This window comes from Gymnoscopelus microlampas (genome assembly GCF_963454915.1).
Source record: "Gymnoscopelus microlampas genome assembly, chromosome: 2".
Taxonomy (NCBI): domain Eukaryota; kingdom Metazoa; phylum Chordata; class Actinopteri; order Myctophiformes; family Myctophidae; genus Gymnoscopelus; species Gymnoscopelus microlampas.
The window spans coordinates 6,035,659-6,050,995 of record NC_139939.1 but is presented as its reverse complement, the minus strand read 5'-3'; the positions used below and the strand labels follow the sequence as shown (position 1 = coordinate 6,050,995).

Genomic DNA, 15,337 nt, shown 5'->3' with positions numbered 1-15,337 from the left:
AAAATAGAGGCTTTCAATGTAATTAGGGTCTGTACACTTTGTAATACCTCTTCTACACATTTTGCTCAGGTCCAGGGGCGTCCCCCTTCAGACCTGTATATGGTCCTCGAATGTTTCGCCTGTGGTTAGTTTGTATGGGGAATGATCACTTAAGTTAACAGATGATTGTACAAAAGTTAATACAATCGCAATGCTTCCACCAACCCCAACTTTTAATTACTGACACTATTGTAATATTGTTTTGGGCTGCTACACCTCCATCATATCTGACTAAATTATTTTTAGCCTGTATTCACTCTCAACTAAACATGCGCTGCGCCATCTGCCACTTGTTAAAAACATTCCTCGTTCTTATTTTTTATTATTATATATATACTAGACCATACCCGGTCGACGCATATCCGTGGGGGATATGCGCACATGATCTGGCAACCCGGGAGGCGACATTGTTTGACACATAAACGCTAATAAGAAGCTGAGATTTGATGAAATTGAAAAACGGGCTTCACAGTTAAGTTCAGATGGTAATGGTCAATGACTGTGGGCAAAATCAGAGCAATTGGTCCAGCCAGTGAGGAGAACCGGGTTGTGACACCACTACATTGTGACACCACTACAGACAGACAGAGGTTACTAGAATTATAGTAGGATATATATATTTTAGAATGATATCACACTCAAATAGGTATGAGCCCACTGCACCTCTTTTTATTAACTATTCATTATTGCTTATAAAGTACATGTTTTTCAAACCTACTTTTTTATATTCAAATATAAAAATGTAAACAAACCACTCCTTATACTTATTATACATTTTATTTCATTACTTCTGATATTTCCTCCTACCCTACAAGACAATTTTAGAGGATTTTAATTCCACTTTTTGTCATATTTCTAAACCTCACATTCCGCACTTACTTATTGAACTTACTAGATGCCATTTAAGTCTTCAAAATCCTTTCCAACATTTAAGAAACATGTAAACACTTCTAATTTATTCCATACTATACTCCGTTGATTTAGTACTCTTCTAATTCTGAACTTTTAATAGAAATACACTAAACTAAACTACTCTGTCTGTTCATAACCTCCACTTGACCTCTCATCTAGCTGACTCACTTGACCTCCCATCTAGCTGACTCACTTGACCTCCCATCTAGCTGACTCATCGTGCACTAAACCCTGAGCGTACATGCATGCACACCTTTACTTTCTTAACTACTACCTCACTTACTTGTAATCTTTGGTCAGGGTGCCAGTCAGTGTACTGTATAGTGTGAATTTTCTATGTACAACAATGTCTCTGTATTGGCCATGTTCATATACTACAGTATGTGTGGTTGCAAGAGTTTTCTCCATTCTGTTCTGTGGACTTTAATGTTGTGCTATCATACATCAGTAGGCTACTTGTCTCTCTCCCCCTTAAAAAACAAAAAAAAAAAGTGTTTTTTCTTGTTTTGTTTTTCAAACATACAACTAAAGGTGCACTCTGCCCTACTTTGACCATTTAATAATTCAATTACCAACTTGCCAGAGGAAATTTTGCTTTCACATGCATGGGCCAGAGAGCCTGGTTTAACATCTTCCAGTGGCTCGGTAAATGGTCACGTGACAGCACTCCTCAGTCCCCCTGCCAGAAGACAAATGTACAACAGTTTATGTTTTCCAGAGCAACCCCAAATGCTCAGTCGATACAGTTCCTTCTCCTGCACGTTTCGCATGTGCATTGCAAACAATCCTGCAGCATTGTTTATATCCCAGTTCGTATAGACTGACCCCTTCCCGCCTGTAATGTCACGTCCAAGAGCTGCAGACAGTGTCACTTCATGTGAAAAGGCAAATTGTCCAGACCATAAACATCGTGGACCCCCCGGATGTGAACGCAATTATCCTCAGCATTCGGGTTATTTACTTTGAAAAATGGCAATTATAATTTGGCAGTAAGCAATCATACCATCATTATTATTTACTTCCCTCAAACTTTTGCTTCCCTTGTGTGAAATGTATGGTTTCGTATGTGTACTGCCACTTAAGCAATTGTGTGTTGTGTGTGTCCGTGCGTGCATGCACTCTGACCTCTCTCCTAGCTGTCATACCCTCTTCTAATCACTTTTCTCTGCCTTCTATGCTGGTCCTGCTTAACCCTGTAACCGTCCTCCCCCTGCCTTAACACCCACCCCTATAACTGGTCTGTCCCATTCTGCCTCATCTAAAAATGTTGCTGGCTCTGACCACCGTGTGTTCGCTGCCGCCTAGGCTGTATGCAATCACGGGCAGAGTGCCCCATACCATTGCAGTTAAAACACCTGACTTGGGACATGTCACGGGGACCCCTATAACCTCTTCTATAGTCCCCCTGCTGATAAGTGTTATTTAGGGGTTTCAACAAATCCTCTTCACACTTTTTAAGATTGTTTGCTTTCCAACACACTTTTTTCCTTTTCTCTTTTCTTTCAACTTTCTAAAACGGCACACACTTCCTAGCGCAATGAACTGTAGTATGTTATACAATGATTTAACAGTGAACTAGAAAGAGATAGACAGAAGAGATGTGACAATTGATTGTCGCGAGTACACACCCCCCAATGCTTTTCCCCAAATGCAAACTCACATAACACGGCGCGCTTCATGCGAGGAATCCACCCTTCCCACACAATTGATAATATATGCTACACTCCCCGAGCGTAATAACTCCCCCGAAGTTATTTTGTATGAACCCCTGGCCCATAAATCCCTTATATGTGATTTTAACAGCACTTTATGTGACGACTAGATACCGGATCAGAGTAAAAACCGCACCCGTGTGTTAAAATAACTCACTAAAACTCCCCGAGTCTATCTTATAACCTCCCCGAGATTACTTTTTCGCCCCGGACGACTGTATTGTCAATACCCAGAAATAACAATTAATACCAAACTCCCGGAATCTGGCTATCTCCCCGAGATGTCTTCCCTATCGCCCCTGACAATTTATTCTACTGTCAAATACCCAGAAATTAACAGTTTATACCAAACTCCCGGAATCTGGCTATCTCCCTGAGATGTCTTCCCTATCGCCCCTGACAATAGGATTTGCACAGTTAAAACACACAGCTCAATGACAATTCATTAACACCGCTAAATTTGGTTATAAATCAATGTCCTACAATAGCTAAATTTATGTCAATGCTTTGGAATTACGACAATTGCTTATCTCAGTCAAACAAACTCAGGTTAGAGTGTCCAATCAAACCATATCTCTCACCCCGGGGCAAGTTTGCTCAGAACCGAGACAAGAAAGTCAAGACCTGCCAAAGGATGTCCTCCTCACGAACCAATACGGGTTTCAAGGCACCAATTGTTAAAAACATCAACTGAACCTTAACTCCATAAAAGTAAATCTAGAGAAGGATAAGGTACCTGGTTCAGTGGTTCCATAGTGTGAGGAGTTAAGCCCTTGAAATAATTGCTACACAGGTGATTACAATTGTAAGAATCAAAATGGTTTATTATCCTTAAACTAGTTTACAATTATTGATGAGCCTATTAACCAACCAGAATGAATTGTCATATACAAAAATAATACTCTACCAGCGGTTACAGTTCAATTCAGAGCTCTGAAGATACACTCCTCTCGAGCTAGTCGAGAAGTTTGCAATGCCCTAATATTATTTTCCAAGCGTTTATATGACTGGCATCTAGATACTAAAACATGAATAAAAATCATCAACAGGAGTCGCTGTCAGTCCACCGTAGGGGATCGAGCATGCGGCTCCCATCCCTTCTCGCGACCCATCGTTGGGGTGGGCAAGGACCCCCTCCCTGCTGTCTCACGGTCTCTCACGGCTGCCATGGGAGACGACCTTGGCTCCCTTCAGGGCACCTGTGGGCTGTATCTATCCTCCCTCAAACTCCTGCTCGATAAGAGTTCTATGCAACTTTCATCTGAGTTTGGCTGAAGCACTGAGAATATATTTTAATTGTCTGTTTGCTTTAAACTGGCCTGACTATGGATGTACAGAGAAACATCCATTTCACTTGTTAGCATTACAATAATAATATAAGATAGTTAAGACCACAAAACATTACTAACTTTATGAAATCATTTAAAGCACTATATTAACATTACAGCAGTAGTGTCTCCCTTTGAGGAAGTGTGAGAGATTAAGAGCCTCAAAGGTGATGACCTCATCTCCTAATGCTAGAGTCTTGTCTGCTCAAATGAACAAGATAGCTGAGCTCAAAACAGTGTAACTATATATATATCATTTTGACCTATAGAATTTCCTTTCACAAACCTACATCACGACATGTGGTACTGTCATATACTGTATGACCATTGTAGACCATGCAGAATGTTGTTTCATCATAAGAACTATATTGATATGAAAGTATAATGATTAGTGAGTTATAACTGTATAATGATACTCTAGCTGATGTTCATATGAGAATAATAACCACATATTGTTCAGACATGCAGCATAAAGACAGACCACATCCTGTTGAAGATGACACTTATTTTTAAAGTGGAAACTTCCTCCATCTTACATTTCCTTCTTAGAAAAGGGGAAAAAAACAGTATGTGTGACCCTCTCTCTCTGTGTGTGTGTGTGTGTGTGTGTGTGTGTGTGTGTGTGTGTGTGTGTGTGTGTGTGTGTGTGTGTGCGTGCGTGCGTGCGTGCGTGCGTGCGTGCGTGCGTGCGTGCGTGCGTGCGTGCACGAGAGAGAGAGAGAGTTCAGAGCAAATCTCGCAGACCACCAGACCGATCAGGGTCAAATGTTTTGTGCACGCTGCCGGTAGGACAATGAAGAAACTCAAAGCTTTTTCTTCAATTAGGCTTCATGTTGGCACTATATCAGCCCTATACTCATACAATTAAAAAATAAATAAAAAAATAAGAAAAGGTCAAAATTCCTTGAATCACGATGCAACTCCCCATATACAGTAGGCCACGACCCTATTGTGCATTTTCTTCAAAACACACGTTGTTGCTATACTACTCCCACAGATTTTGTCCACAACTCACACACATCATTCACTACAGACTTGATCTGGAGCCATATAATGACCAAGTTGGATTCACTTGTTGAGAGCAAGGGGCAAGTCTGAGATATTTACGATGAGGCCGACAAAATGGCCAGAGTGGCGCTGTTTTACCCTGCGCCGACCTGCGGAGTCAGAAAGAATTTATTTTAGCGCAAGTGAATGGGTTTTTTGACTAGATTTTCTTACTGTAATAAAAATTGTCCTAAATTCTATATGCTTCCAGTCGCTAGTTTAAAGTCTCCTTTCAATCATCAGGATATGCGCTTTGCTAATAATGGTCCTATTTATTATAAAATTGACGATAAAGTAGGCTATTCTCTAGGAGGGGCGGGATGATTTGATTGACAAGCTACACAACCAATAGCATTCATTCCCCGCCCCCCGCTCTTGATTGACAAGCTACCCAACCAATAATGGTCTGGACTCATTCTGACGCGTATTGAAAGATGGCGGACCTACAGTCTTAGTACAATCGGCTTCATTTTCGGTCTGTAGAAAGCAGCGGAGGGGGTTTGTCCATCTCATTTATACAGTCTATGGTTGAGAGGCCTTTACACAACGCAGCCCCAACAGGGGCACCACACATTAGGTACACATGATCTCGGCAGTCATGTGACAATAAGCATATAGGATTATAGGCCACCAAAAAAGGCAGAGATACGCGCTCTACAAAGCACCCCTTTCTAATTATGTTACGTTGTGAGGTTCTGGGTTTTCATGTAGACCATGAAAAATGCTAGGCTGAAGTGTGTGTGAAGAACCCTGTAGGACATGGAGGTATCTGGGTTGTAAAGGCCAGATACTAGTGGCCTCATACTAAATGACCTGGTTACATGATATTTGACAAAAACAGGCCTGAAAACAGGTTGATGATTATTAGATAGAGCATTGGTCCGAGGACCCCCAACAAAAAAAGTTAACGCAGCATCACAATCATTTTAACCACTTTATCCATTTATATGTTGGCTATTCAAAAATTGCAGATCTACAAGTCGCACAGCATGCCACAAGCTTGTACTGCTGCTATTTTTGAAGATCGAAAATGTTTGGAAACTTTTGAATCATTTAGATTTTTTTTTAACACAAATCTTCTCTTCTGGGCGTCCCTGATACATTTTCAGATGGGGCTCCGCGGCCAAATACATATTTGGGGGGTCCTTGACACAAAAAAAGTTTGCGAACCACTGAGGAAACAACACTCCCACAATATGTAATGATACAGGTCCCTCAGGTCAGCTGACTTGGGGCTCCTAGTTGTCCCACAGACTAAACTGAGTCTTAGGGGTGACCATACCTTCACTGTCTCAGATCCTACACAGTGGATCAGCATTACTCTCTCTGTCAGATCTGCTCCCTACACTGGATCCTTTAAGTCTAGACTCAACATTCTGTTTTATTCACTAGCTTTTGATTCCCACCTGATGTGGCTGATGTTATAATATATATTATATCGTCGGTGTCCAGGACGAACCAGCTAACTCCATTTTCATCTTTTTTTTTTTTTCATAAATCAACGCTATTGAACACCCTTTAGGTCTGTGTAAAAAATCAAAACATTTGAACCAATGAAAAGTATTAAAAAGCGCCTCTGACGAAAACTCCCAACTCCATTGGATCCTCAAACTGTCCGTCAAAAACAAACAACTCCCCCCTCTCCTCTACAGCGCTGCCTTTTAACAGCATGAGTAGAGCGCGTTGCGCAGTGAACGAGGAGGAGGAACACGTAAACAAGCTCACCGTAGTCTGTTAAAACTACTGTTAACAATGCAGTGTTTATCAAACTTAGCACTGACGCTAATGTTATGAAAACAAGTAATTATATTTCTAAAATCTATGAAGTGTTTAATGAGGAGAGCATTGTGACAAGAAGAAAGGCGTTCATAGCATTTCTGTCGCGCTAGTTCTGGCCTATATAATAAGTGTCATGAAGCATCAGGGCATTAATTCACACGTTGTTGTGATGCATTGTGAGCTTGGAGATCCATTGTTAGCTTTTGAGAATTTGTACCCTTTTGAAACCTCTCCCTGCCAAACACGGTCAGAACCGTGTGTTTACTTAGTGGCGGTTCCGAAGCTTCGGTGCCGTTCACGGTCTGAACCGTGATTTCAGTCTTTTTGTTTTTTTCGTTTTTCTCTGCGCGGGCAGGGCTAGAGCAGCTCTGGGAGCACCCATTGTAATCCTGCGAAGGAAGTGCCAGATCGCTCACCGGAAACACTTTTTTTCCCCCCATCCGCTTCCTGTCTATTTCCTACTTTGAAACGCCTATATCTCCAAATCTGTTTCCTGTGGGGAAAAACGGTCATGCGCGATGCGCGATCCCCCCCCCGTTGTAACCCACGAGTGGAATGTTATGGTTCCAGGCAGTAGCCAGGCTCATGGCAGAACATGAATCGATGCTTTCGATTGATATAAAAGTATCAATATTTATAATAATAATAATAATAATATTAATGGATTGTATTTATAATGCACTTCACATTTGTGAAAATCTCAAAGTGCTAATATAAATATATGTGGGTTATAACAGCATAATGATACTGTAGCTGATGTTCGTGTGAGAATGATAAACACATAGTGTTCAGACCTGCAGCATGAGATAGACCACATCCTGTTGAAGATGACACTCTTTATTTTTAAAGTGGAAAGTTCCTCTAATACAAACAGGGGGAAAAACTGTGTGTGCGTGTGTGTGTGTGTGTGTGTGTGTGTGTGTGTGTGTGTGTGTGTGTGTGTGTGTGTGTGTGTGTGTGTGTGTGTGTGTGTGTGTGTGTGTGTGTGCATTTTGTGCACGCTGCCAGTAGGCCAAAGACACTCAAAGATACACTTATGTTTTGGCCTATAACTCTTGAACCATAGTTCATACAATCGAGAAAATAATAAAAAAAATCACACCGAGTGTGAAGTGGGCGGTGTGGTCATCACAACATGACTCACTTTAAAAAAAGGATAAATGAAGTCCATACTGCTATTCATAGGGCTGCACATGTGTCATGTGTTTCGCTAGCCAATCACAGTCCTGAATATGCAAAGTCAGCCAATCACATTACAGTTAGTGGTGATGACACTAGCTGTAATGTGATTGGCTGATATGAAAAAAGTATCGATTTGCATTAACAATGGAAGGGTTAGGGGGTACACACATTTTTTGGTCGGTGTCCAAAACTCATTTATAGGGGGCGGCTACACCGCCCCAAAAATAAATCTCTCAATTCCTTGAATCATGATGTAACTCGTCATAAAAGTAGGCCACACCCATTTCCACCTAACTAGCTTTTCTTCTATTTTCTTCAAAACACTTTTTGCTATACTACTCCTACAGACTATAGACAGTCTACAACTCTCACAAATCGCTACAGATAATGACTCCAGATCATATATCATACCATTTCTAGCGGCGCTAGCCGGATCCTGCTCTATACCTGACTTTGTCCGTGTGCGTACGTCAACGTTCTGATTGGTCAGGTGCGTCAACAAAGTGATTGGTCAAGCTTCACGTGACACGTGGCTATAAACACATTATAAACACATATCGATGACAAAATGTATCAAAGGCGCCGCTACCTTCACACAGGGTGTGATTTTTATATTCCATTCGAATAAAATTGTCTCGTTAAATTTGCAGGAGGAGCCTACTCTCCCAAAAATGTTAAACATGTATGCATCGTCCGGACAACCCCGAGTTGGATTGACATATTGAGGGGCCTCTAAACAACGCAGAGCCAAAGGTGATTTCATTCAGAGGCATCAGGGGCACCACAAATGTGACAAATGCAGAAATACTATATACTCAGACTTTATACTTAATACATTGTCAGATACTTGAATGTGTCCTTATATTATCATCACTTTGCCCAAATACAGCTCAAATGGAGTTTTTGACCATTAATGTGGCGATGTTTTTCCTTCTGACTTTGTCATTCTAGTCAATGATGGAAAAAAACAGCTGGAGTTAGGTGGTTTGACCGACAGGTTTGAGGATCCCATGGAGTTAGGAGGTTTAGTCAACAGCGCTTTTTAATACGTTTCATTGGTTCAATATTTGTCAACCCCACACACAGACATAAAGGGTGTTCAATAGCACTGATTTATATAAAAATAAAAAGTTGAAAAGTGGAGATAGCTGGTTTCTGCCCGACAGCGACAATATAGCACTTTTGTGAGCTACAGTTGTGTGTGTTTAATTAATACATTTGACTTGACTTGACAAGTCACATATTAAGAGAGATTAATCTAAATAAAAAAGATATGTGGTGCATAAATGTTTTTTACATGGTGTGGATTGGGGTGGGGGTGTGAACTCACTGCCTCCGCTACTGTGAATGAGGAAACAAGAGGAGGAAAGGGGCGGTGATAAGACGACTGATCCTTTCATAAAAGAAAGAGCACACTTCTTATTTCTTCAGTGTGTTGTGAAGAGGTGAACCGTATCAAGTACCTGCCAGATGAATTAAAGTCCGAAAGGTATAAATGGCTGTGGCTTTTCATTCTGAAAGCATTGAGATCCAAGATGAAGATGATGAGGAAGATGAAGATATAAAATATGAGAATGTTGAGACCAAGACTACAGCTCAGCAGAAACATCCACCGAAGATAAGATCTGGTATGTTACTAAAACTGCAAATCACAAAGAAATATCCTTTTAAACTTTTAAACAAGAGGTTGAAATATTTTAACTGATCTCACTCCCTTTTATTCTTACTGTGTGTGTGTGTGTGTGTGTGTGTGTGTGTGTGTGTGTGTGTGTGTGCGTGTGCGTGTGCGCGTGTGTGTGTCCAGTCAGAAGACAGTTCAGGACGGTTGGAATGGGTCTTGGATTGCTCTGTGTTGTTCAAGCTCTGCTCAACATTGGTCTCAGACTCTCTCTCTGTAAGTCAAGTTTCAGAACCATGTTTTTTATTATAATGTTTTATACAACTATGATGATCAATTTTATTTTCAATGAATATACCGTACCTTCACTAAATATATTATTATGTAGTAATAGATTTAGTAGCAACAGAAACTGTAGCATTATTTGTAGTTGTACAATATTATTAATTCATATGACTAGAAAAAAGGGTTTGGCCCATTTCTATATGAAAGGCCCCTGTACCCCCAGATGGATACAGGTCCAGTGGGCAGTCAAACGTGGGCACCTCAATGTGGAATTGTCAGCTTTTGTTTTTGGCAAGATTAAGTGTAAATGTATGCTTTGGAAAATGGTCGCTAATAATGTAAAAGTATACATGATTTCAGTATCAGACCTATATTTGTAGAAATATTGGACCTTATATGTGATTTTATTTTAAATAAATTATTATTATATGTATTGGCCCCTCATTTGTACAATAAATGTACATATAAAAATATAAAATATAAGATACATAACTATTTAAAAAAATAATGCCCAATGTTAAATCTTGACCTAAATATAGGTCAAGTAAATGGGCTCTCCCCAAATCTGCGTTACTACTGTAATATCAACGCATGTGGCATGCTCTCTCCTACATCAACACATTTACACTGAGGCACGCACGCATCCGGTTACTCATTCGATTCTGTGCCCTGCCCTCATTGACAACACTGATGGCAAGACAGGACATCATTCGATAGGTAACCAAATGCGGTGTAGCAGGCCACCTACTGGCCAAAATGTGGGGCAACCCTCCCCCCCCATTTTTTAAAAAACTGTACAACGTGTAAGCGCATTCAAGATGTTGAAAGCAGCTTAGGCCCTAGCCAGACCACTGAGCATATTTGTGGCAAGTGTGTACCCAGTTGTACTGGTGTGCTGTGAGAGCCATCACAACGCTAACCATGTACAACATGGTCTTTCAATTCTAATAGAAGGATAACAAAAATCCAAGTGTTTTTAAATAGTGGATCTTCCAATATAGTTCCCATGCAGACCAGTGCAATATGGTCAGGTCCGGCAGATGGCACGCCGCCCTTTGCCCGCCATGATTGAAATTGTGTTTTTTTAAATTATTGAACTCTCTACAGTACATAGCTACCCAACACATACTGTAGTCAGGAAGGAAGACAACAAAACCACCTATATGAAATGGTCATCAAAATGAAGTGGTACTGCATGTGTGTGCACGTGCACGTGCATGTGTGTGCGTGCGTGCGTGCGTGCGTGCGTGCGTGCGTGCGTGCGTGCGTGCGTGCGTGTATGTAAAACTGATCACTTTGATGATTTTCCTTCTTACAGATTCTGAACTGATTAAAGAGAACAACAACCTGGTCAAAGACCTGGACCATCTACAGTCCAGATACAACAACATAACTGCAGAGAGAGATGAGCTGAAGAAGAAGCTCTGTGGTCAGTGAGACATCACTGTTTTTATTCATTGTTATATCATGTTGTTCATCATTTGTCATTAATGAGCAAATTACAAAAAAAATACACTTGGTAACTTTATTCTTTTGTTGTTAGTATCATCTGGATGGCTGATATTTGGCAGAAGTTGTTATTACATCTCTACTGAGAAGAAATCCTGGGAGCAGAGCAGACAAGACTGTAGAGCAAGACAATCTCACCTGATCATCATAAACAGCAAAGAAGAACAGGTATGAGTGTGTGTGTGTGTGTGTGTGTGTGTGTGTGTGTGTGTGTGTGTGTGTGTGTGTGTGTGTGTGTGTGTGTGTGTGTGTGTGTGTGTGTGTGTGTGTGTGTGTGTGTGTGTGTGTGTGTGTGTTGTGTGTGTGTGTGTGTGTGTGTGTGTGTGTGTGTGTGTGTGGTAACGTCTCTATTGTGTACTTCAGTAACCAGCAGCTTTTCTGTCCAGGACTTTGTGAACAACATTGTTAACAGAGTTGTTAAACAGGATCTGTGGCTGGGTTTGACCGACACAGAGGAGGAAGGAGTGTGGAAATGGGTAGATGGGACAACACTGACCACACCAACGTAAGACTTTACCTTCATTCTACTCTTATTCATTTCAACTAACTAAATTTCACCTATTTCCACATATCATGTTCCACACATTTCATTTCTAAATGGTATTAGGTTAATAATAATCAAATACAAACGCGCCACACTGTCACTAAAACAATTATACCTATTATTTATTTCACTGTCCAGAATATCATTTGAGGAGAGGTCAGAGGTCATGACTAAAAAAGAAAAACAAGTCATCATTGTAAAGGTATTATTATGTTCTCCAGGTACTGGCGCAGTGCTGAGCCTAATGACGCTGGAGGAGGAGAAGACTGTGCTGTGTATCATAACGGGGCCAGGAAAGGATGGAACGATGCACTAGTATGTACTGACTCTCTGCATTGGATGTGTGAAAGAGTTCTGTAGAGTCATCATTTTCACAATGTATTACTTATGTGTTGTATTGGTACAGCTACACGACGGCTGTGTTTTCATGTAGTTTATGTGTTTGCTTTGGTTTGACTGCCTTGTAATTCTCTACACAATATACACTGTAGACATTATATCACAATTTATATTAATATATTATTTAGTTAAAGGGGAGCCTATAGAATGTGAACATGAATCTAACAGCCATCTGTTTTAATATATATATGTTTTAATTGTTATACCATGTTCATATACAGTAGATCAGGGGGCCAGATGTGGCCTGTGAAGGTGTCCAATACAGTAAGATGATTTGGGGAAGAATACAATTCACAACAATTATTAGCATAATTATCTGTATCAGGCCGTTCTCTCTCTGCAGTCTAGCATGCTGATTGGTTGTGGCTACTTTAAGTTCCATGATTTAAAATCCTTGTTTAAGTTTGTTCTTTTTTTCCTGCACTGTAATTTTACCCTTATTTTTCATTCTTGTTGTTTTTAAATGTCCTTTTATAATGTAGTTACTATGCTCTGTGTCTTCATGTCTTTTTAATTACGTAAAGCACTTTGAATTTTCATTGAAATGTGCTACATACAAATACATGTCATGTGGCTTGCTATTGTACTGAATTTGTGCTACATGCTAGTGTAGCAGTTGCAATGATATTTTAGAGTTTGTGTTTTCCTGGAGAAAAAAAACCCAATTGATTGTTCAAAATATATAACACCTATATAACACCTGTTATTTGGCTAACAAGTTATTTATTTTAAAATAAGATAAGAAGATAGATGTAAAGATACATTTGATCAACTTTCTAGTCCAGGGACCAAATATATCAAGGTTGTGTACACACGAAGTTTGGGATGTGTGATCCGTACAGCTCTACACATACTCTACAGGTGATGCATGTTGATTCTATTCTAATGATAAAGAGTTGTGAGAACAGACAGTCCAATAAAATGTACTTGCAACATTAATGTTTCAATGTTTGGTGTTTTTTGCTCAAGATCAGATAAGAAGTTGATGCTTTACTGACTATTATATTTACATGAAATGACCTGCCTATGAAGTGGCACCACTTTTTTGTCTTGCATTGATCTGAATGAACGCGGTTCAGAGCAATGCTATGTGTGCTATGTGTGCTGTGTGTGTGTGTGTGTGTGTGTGTGTGTGTGTGTGTGTGTGTGTGTGTGTGTGTGTGTGTGTGTGTGTGTGTGTGTGTGTGTGTGTGTGTGTGTGTGTATGTGTATGTGTATGTGTATGTGTATATATATATATATATATATATATATATATATATATATATATATATATATATATATATATATATATATATATATATATCATGATGTGTGTCATGATGCAGTCAGCCCACAACTCAAATAGACAGAGAGACAGCAGCGCTGCACAGGACAGACACGCCTTCAGTTAAGAGAGTTAGGCTGCGTCTCAGTCCTTTGTTAACCCATTAAGACCTGATTCTACAAATGCCTTCTAAATCATTAGTTCTTAGCATTAGTTCTTAGCATCTGTAAATGTTTTGTGCCAGAGACCCCCAGAAGAGAAGATTTGTGTTAAAAAAACTATTAGACATTTTTCAACCACTTTCAAGATTTTACAAAAATAGCAGATGTACAAGCTCGCAGCGCGGCACGAACATTGGCCAACTTGTCAAATATTACCTAAGAAAGAGAATTTGTTTTTAAATTAGCCGGTTTAAAAGCTCAGTCCCCCGAGGAGCTTGTAAATCTGCTATTTTCACAATATTTATTTGTGGAACCGAGTCAAACTAAATGTAATGCCTCAACTCCTACAATTCCAAGTGATTGTCAGGGTGGGGGGTCTCCAGTTCAAATATGATTATTTTGGGGGGTCACGGCCTGAAAGGTTTGGGAACCCTTGTTCTAAACATCGCAGAGCCAGAAGTGTCATTGATAGACATAGAAACATAGAATCAATGTCTAAGTTTGTTTATTGTGCTGAACTTGTGCTTTATGCCAGTGACTGTCCAAAAATGGGGGGAAATAAATAATTTTAGGTAGTTGTAATGATATTTTAGATTAGTTTTTCTGGAAAACCACAGACAAAAATGATTTGATCATTTAAATTGTAATCTCGCAAAACACTTTTTTTTCATCAGCCTTCCTATTCCTTATATTAGACATAGGTCTACATAGACACACACAGCGACAAACACAATGCACACACACATGCTGAGTGTGGTTAATTATAATGCGAGCACTAATGTACGTGCTTCCCCCACGCAGATACATGATGTGGTCATGATGCATGCAGCCACACAAATAGACAGAGAGAGAGAGAGAGAGAGAGAGAGAGAGAGAGAGAGAGAGAGAGAGAGAGAGAGAGAGAGAGAGAGAAGGGTGGGGTTTTTAATCTACAAACTGGCTTCAGTGTCTCTGTCACAGTAGCAGAGACAGTGGCTTCACACCTCCTCCTCCTCCTCACCCCACCCTTCCTCCTCTCCCTCCTCACCCCACCCTTCCTCCTCTCCCTCGACCACTTTCGGTCTCATTCTGTGATAAAGTTCTGTGTAACACATATTATGCATTTCATTTGTATTATTCTCTCTTAATAGCTGTGAATTGTATCATATAACATATGCAAGCATGGTTTCCTTCATACAGTATAATGATCATCATTACAGTTGCACTGAATATTATGAGTAAAAAAAAACAAAAATAATTTCAGGCCTGTTTGTGTTAAATGTAACCAGATCATTTTGCATGAAATGATGAAGTCTTTGATAATAACATTGTGGGAGTATTGATGTGAAACTCTCTACAGAGAGTCAACTACAAGAGAATGCCGTGCTATGATGCTGTCAATACCAACAACACATCATTTCTGTCGGGTAGAAACCTCATATGTCCAAAACTGTTACTTTTCAGGATTCAAATTCAAAAGTAGCAAAAGTAGCAGATCTACAAGCTCAAAACTTGTACCTTCACGCTGCGTTTCCAGCTTGTAAGATCTGCTGCTTTTGTGTGATGCTGTGGGATG

General features: G+C 40.0%; 1 protein-coding gene across 1 annotated transcript; it reads left to right on the top strand.

Annotated features, from left to right (window-relative positions):
- Window positions 1-9,494: 9,494 nt before the first annotated feature.
- Window positions 9,495-13,099, top strand: LOC311053475 (hepatic lectin-like; the record flags this gene model as incomplete). Its single annotated transcript, XM_084069043.1, has 6 exons — window positions 9,495-9,627; window positions 9,804-9,893; window positions 11,221-11,331; window positions 11,446-11,579; window positions 11,798-11,916; window positions 12,177-13,099. 6 exons carry the CDS (start codon window positions 9,495-9,497, stop codon window positions 12,313-12,315), a joined length of 726 nt encoding a protein of 241 aa, XP_083925169.1. The 3' UTR covers window positions 12,316-13,099.
- Between the last annotated feature and the right edge of the window lie 2,238 nt (window positions 13,100-15,337).